The 5,883-nt window shown below is 47.3% G+C and overlaps 1 protein-coding gene across 1 annotated transcript; it reads left to right on the top strand.

Annotated features, from left to right (window-relative positions):
• Window positions 1-1,375: 1,375 nt before the first annotated feature.
• On the top strand, window positions 1,376-2,034 carry LOC112079857 (uncharacterized; the record flags this gene model as incomplete). The annotated part of the gene is made up of 1 exon (XM_024145670.2): window positions 1,376-2,034. A coding segment is annotated over one exon (659 nt), but the record flags the coding sequence as incomplete, so codon positions are not given.
• Between the last annotated feature and the right edge of the window lie 3,849 nt (window positions 2,035-5,883).

Raw genomic sequence — 5,883 nt, 5'->3', positions numbered from 1 at the left:
CAACCGGCGAAGGATCAGTAGGATATTAACCGGTCAGAGTAGACAGATTGGTTTTTAGTGAGTAAAGAACAGATAGCGATTTGATACATAATACCACCAGAGTAGACAGATTGGTTTTAGTGAATACAGTAGGATACTAACCAGAGGTAGAACAGATTTGGTTTTATGATACAAGTAGATATATCTAACCAGAGTAGAACAGATTGTCTTGTTAGTGAAGTACAGTAGGATATCTACCAGGTATAGAACAGATTGGTTTTTAGTGATAACGTAGGATACTAACAGAGTAGAACAGATTGGTTTTTAGTGAATACAGTAGGATATACTAACCAGAGTAAGAAAGATCTGGTTTGTTGATACAGTAGGAATATTCTACCAGAGTAGAACACGAGTTGGTTTTAAGTGAGTACAGTAGGATATTTTCCTACAGGGTTCGATCAGTAGTATTAACCAGAAACGTTGGTTTTGTGAATACAGTAGGCAATTACCAGAAGGAGGTATTCTGGGCATGTAGCCCAACAGGGTAATAATGTCATGATCAAAGAGAGGTGCAGATGGCTTAGTAGAGAGGACTACACACCAACAGTTGTAGGATGTAGTATCTACCAGTGTATTATAGCATTGAAGGCCAGATGTCATGTAAGGCATTGGGCTCTGAAGACGAGACTTACAGGCCCCAGAGTAATAATGTATTATAGCATGCATGTCAGCAGGACTCTGAGAGGACTAGCCCCAGAGTAATAATGTCATTCTAGATGCATGTCACAGGACTCTGAAGAGGACTACATCACAAGATAATGGTGACATACTGTAGACAACGAGGTACAAGCAGGCTGTACGCCAAAACGTCATGGTAGTTGTGGGACTGAGAACACAGAATATATATTAGTAATGGAACTGCCCTTGACTGGTGGACACACACTCTGTCTCCTCGTTTTCCATGCGGTGTGTGTGTGTTTAATTTGTTTTATTTTATTTATTTAACTAGGCAAGTCAGTCTTATTTACAATGGATCCAATCACGACCGGATGTGATACAGCCTGGATTTTTCGTTGTGTGTGGTGTGCAGTATTTTCAATGCTCAGATGATTTCAAAGAACATCTCTTTATTTACAGCTTTCCTGAGCTTTCCTGTAATGCTCTATTTATGTTGAAATGAATCAAATCTGTTTGAATAATGTGTGTTCCGTATGTGGGAAGCTGAGTCTAATCAGCGATGGGGATGGCAACACATTGAAAGAAGAAGAAAAATCGGAAAACTTTCCAACTGAAGGACCATGTTGAGTACCATAATGTGAAGTCCTCTAAGCTCATTGGCAAAGCCCCAGCCTCAGCCCTCAACCCAACCCCCAGCCTCAACCCTCTCAACCCTCAGCCCCCAGCCTCAGCCCTCAGCCCTCACCCCCAGCCCTCAGACTCGCTCAACCCCCACCCCAGCCCTCAACCCCCAACCCTCAGCCCTCAGACCTCACCCCCGCCCCAGCTCAACCCCCAAGCCCTCACCTCAAGCCCCACCCTCAGCCCTCAGCTCAGCCTCAGCACCCCCAGCCTCAGCCCTCAACCCGCCCCCCAGCCCTCAGCCCTCAACCCCCAGCCCCCAGCCCCAGCCTCAACCCCAACCCCCAGCCCTCGCCCTCACCCTCAGCCCCCTCACCCTCAGCCCTCACCCCCAGCAGCCCAGCCCTCAACCCCCAACCCTCAGCCTCAGCCTCAACGCCCCAACCCCCTCAACCCTCAAGCCCTCAGCCCCAGCCCTCAGCCCCAGCCAACCCACCCACCAGCCTCAGGCCCTCAACTCAGCCTAGCTCCCAGACCTCAGCCCTCAACCCCAAATCTCCCCAGCCATCAACCTTCAGCCCTTTAGCCCCCAGCCTCAATCCTAGACCTCAAACTCAGCCATCAGACCATCAAGCCCTCAGCCCTCAGCCCTCAGCCCACGCAGCCCTCAACCCTCAGCCCTCTCAGCCTCCAAGCCCTCAGCCCCTCAGGACTCAAACCTCAGCCCCAGACTCAGCGCACCCCAGCCCTCTCTAACCTCAGCCCTCCTCCAAGCCCTCAGCCTCAGCCCAGCCTCAACCCTCAGCCTTGCACTCAGAACTCAGCCCCAGCCCTCAGACCCTCAACCCTCACCCTTAGCCCTTAGCGTTGCCTCAACCCGGAACCCTCATGCCCTTCAGCCCTCAGCCCTCAGTCCAGCCCTCAGCCCTCACCCTCAGCCCTTAGCCCTTAGCGGCCCTTAGCCCTCAAACCCGCACACCCTCAGCCCTTAGCCCTCAGACCTCAGCCCTCAGTCCTCAGCCCTCAGCCCTCAACCCTCAGTACCCTTTAGCCCTCAACCCGCAACCCTAGCCCTTAGCCTCAGACCTCAGCCCTTCAGTCCCAGCCCTCAGCCCTCAAATCCCTCAGCCCTTAGCCCGCAGCTCCAGCCTCAATCCTCAGCTCTCAGCCCTTTCCTCAGCTTACCCAACCTGGCATGGCTCCATTAAAGACATGCAGTATGCATTTTGGACTGAACAGTTAAAAGGACAAAGTACAAAAAAGAGAGTTTGGTCTCATGGACAATGTGGTTCCAGTGTAGGCGTGGCCATGACACATGTATGGATCCCTGTTGGATATCCTGAAACTCGTGATGAATTATGATGATGATGTACATCCCAGATGAATGATAATGTATTGTACATAGATACACTAAGCCACTCTAATCTTCATCCAGATATGCAATAGGTATTTATTTCAGATGTTGACATAAGTTTATTGAAATGTTATGTGCTACTTATCAATGTGGTAAGCCTGGTTTATGAATGTGGGTATCATGTGGACCTAGCTACCACTCAATCGTAGGTGCTAGGTACCAATCAAGTAATGTGCCATAGCTACCCATACCAAGTATGTGCCGAGGTGCCCATCAAGTATGTGCCTGAGGTACCCTCATCAAGTATGGCCTTGGTAACCCATCAAAGTATGTGAAGCTAGGGTACCAGTCACTAGGTGGCCTAGCTACCTCAAGTATGTGACTAGATAGCGCCATCAAGTATGTGCCTAGCTACCACTCAAGTATGTGCCGAGGTGCTCCCATCAAGTATGTGCTAGCTACCATCAGTATGTGCCTAGTAACCCCTCATATAGGTGCCTAGGTACCCATCAAGTGTGGGGCCTAGGTACCCTACGTATGGGCCTAGGTACCATCAAGTATGTGATAGGTACCATCAAGTTATGGGCCTACGTACCCATCAAGTATGGGCTAGGACCATCAAGTAATGGGCTAGTTACCCATCAATGTGGGCTTTGTCCCATCAAGTATGGGCCCTAGGTAACCCATCAAAGTGTGGGCCTTGGTACTCCCATCATGTATGTGGCCTAGGTACCCATCAAGTGTGGGCCTTGGTACCCATCAAGTATGGGCCTAGGTACCCATCAAGTGTGGGCCTTGGTACCCATCAAGTATGTGACTAGGTACCCTCAAGTTGGGCCTAGGTACCCATCAAGTGTGGGCCTAGGTACCATCAAGTGTGGGCCTAGGTAACCATCAAGTGGTGGGCCTTGTACACCATCAAGTATGTGCTAGTACCCATCAGTGTGGGCCTAGGTCCACAGAATGGGCCTAGGTACCCATCAAGTGTACCATGGTACCCATCAAGTGAAGTATGACCTGCTGATTTTAAATATAATGGAGTTGGAATAACTCCCTGACATCAACAGCTTTAATGGAACTGTTGAATATTCACCTTTTAAGGAGCGTAGTAGGAGTCTAAGTTTCTCCACAGACATGTTAAACAGATTAAATACTCAAAACACTAGCGTGTCTGTTGTAGTGGTGTAAACTCGATTGTAAAAAAGATTGTTAACAGTCATCTTAAAAAGTAATACTATAAACCCTGTAAACTTCCTGTTTAAAGGAGTGCAGCCATACAGCGTAATAACTGAGATTCCTTCTGTTTTAAGGATGTGCCGCATACAGCTGTAATAACTGAGATTCCTTCCTGTTTAGGAGTGCAGCCATCCAGCTGTAATAACTGAGATTCCTTCCTGTTTAAGGAGTGCAGCCATACAGCTGTAATAACTGAGATTCCTTCCTGTTTAAGGAGTGCAGCCATACAGCTGTAATAACTGAGATTCCTTCCTGTTTAAGGAGTGCAGCCATACGCTGTAATAACTGAGATTCCTTCCTGTTTAAGGAGTGCAGCCATACAGCTGTAATAACTGAGATTCCTTCCTGTTTAAGGAGTGCAGCCATACAGCTGTAATAACTGAGATTCCTTCCTGTTTAAGGAGTGTAGCCATACCGCTGTAATAACTGGCTTTAGAAGAGTTGAATAGGAGGGCTGTGAGCTAATACTGTTGTATGTTGTTAATTCAACGAGAACAACTTGTTGGGAACACTTTCTATTAGATGACACTTTTTCCCTCACATTAGTGGCTGTCACATGACTTTTCTGGCAGGCTGAAGAACTGTCTGCACATCCAGGATCTACAAGGATAAAATGCTCAAACTTGACCAATGGAAAGCTGAGGTGGAGGGACTTGGTTCAACCATCCACCATGACAAAAACAATGAAAATATGGTGGGTGTTGTGTTCTCCCTGTTAGGCTAATTCACCTGCCAATCACGTATCATTCCTCCAGTGTATAACCCAGGGATTGTACATTTAAATGTTAAAACCCCATCGGGAAGTGAAAATTCCAATCCCAAACCCTACTGGTCCTAGACAATGGGCCTGCTGGTCCTAGACAACATCCCAATCCCAAAGTGTGCTGGTCCTAGACAATGGCAATGGTCGTGCTGGTATTAACAGGGATTAGGGCATGGCTATTCTCATTGGTTCAGCCATCAATCTTCAGTCACGTGATTCATTTAAAACCCAGAAGATTGTACATTTAAATGTTAAAACCCATGTGCCTTGTCTTCTGAGGGAGTTACAGTAACATCCCATTCCGTGCTAGTCCTAGACCATCGGCATCCCAAATGGCACCCTATTCCCTACATAGTGCACTATGGCACTACGGACCTTTTCAAACGACATAGGGAATAGGTTGCCATTTAATGCCAATGGGCCTGATGAATGAACAAGGATTAGGATTGGGATTAGCCTTGTCAGCACATATGTTACTGACTCCCCCAGCGCACAACCGCCACTCAGATAAACACGGCATGGCCTTTCCTTCCAGATTAGGATTAGGCCATTTAAACAATGGCAAGGACAAAAGAGGTGGAGGACAAAGCCCACAGCACTGGGAGACAATGTCGTATTACTGTAACACTTGAAACTGTGGATTCCTTCACCAGAGGGGGATGAATTTCTCTGTGTGAGAGAGTGAGTGATCATATCAGCCTCTCCTTGAAGAAACACGTGTTTTTCATTTTAGAAAATGAGGGGGGGTATAAACATTAAAAGTGGGTCATTCACCTGAGTTATTATTTTTTCTATTATCTTTCCATTTACTTAAGATTCACCAGCTGATGAATAAGATGAGTAGGTCTGGAAAGAGAACAAGGAACAGTCCTTTACTCTGTCTGGCTGATCAGTAGAATGAGGAGGTGTGGAAAGAGACCAGTCCTTTACTCTGTCTGGCTGATCAGTAAGATGAGGAGGTCTGGAGAGAGACACGGTCCTTTACTCTGTCTGGCCTGATGAGTAAGATGAGGGGTCTGGAAAGAGAACAGTCCTTTACACTGTCTGGCTGATCAGTAAGATGAGGAGGTCTGGAAAGAGAACAGTCCTTTACTCTGTCTGGCTGATCAGTAAGATGAGGAGGTCTGGAAAAGAGAACAGTCCTTTACTCTGTCTGGCTGATCAGTAAGATGAGGAGTCTGGAAAGAGACAGTCCTTTACTCTGTCTGGCTGATCAGTAAAGATGAGGAGGTCTGGAAAGAGAACAGTCCTT

The sequence above is a fragment of the Salvelinus sp. IW2-2015 genome, unplaced genomic scaffold, assembly GCF_002910315.2.
Source record: "Salvelinus sp. IW2-2015 unplaced genomic scaffold, ASM291031v2 Un_scaffold9928, whole genome shotgun sequence".
Lineage (NCBI taxonomy): Eukaryota > Metazoa > Chordata > Actinopteri > Salmoniformes > Salmonidae > Salvelinus > Salvelinus sp. IW2-2015.
Note: the sequence above shows the minus strand (reverse complement) of the source record. Positions and strands in the feature narration are given on the sequence as shown.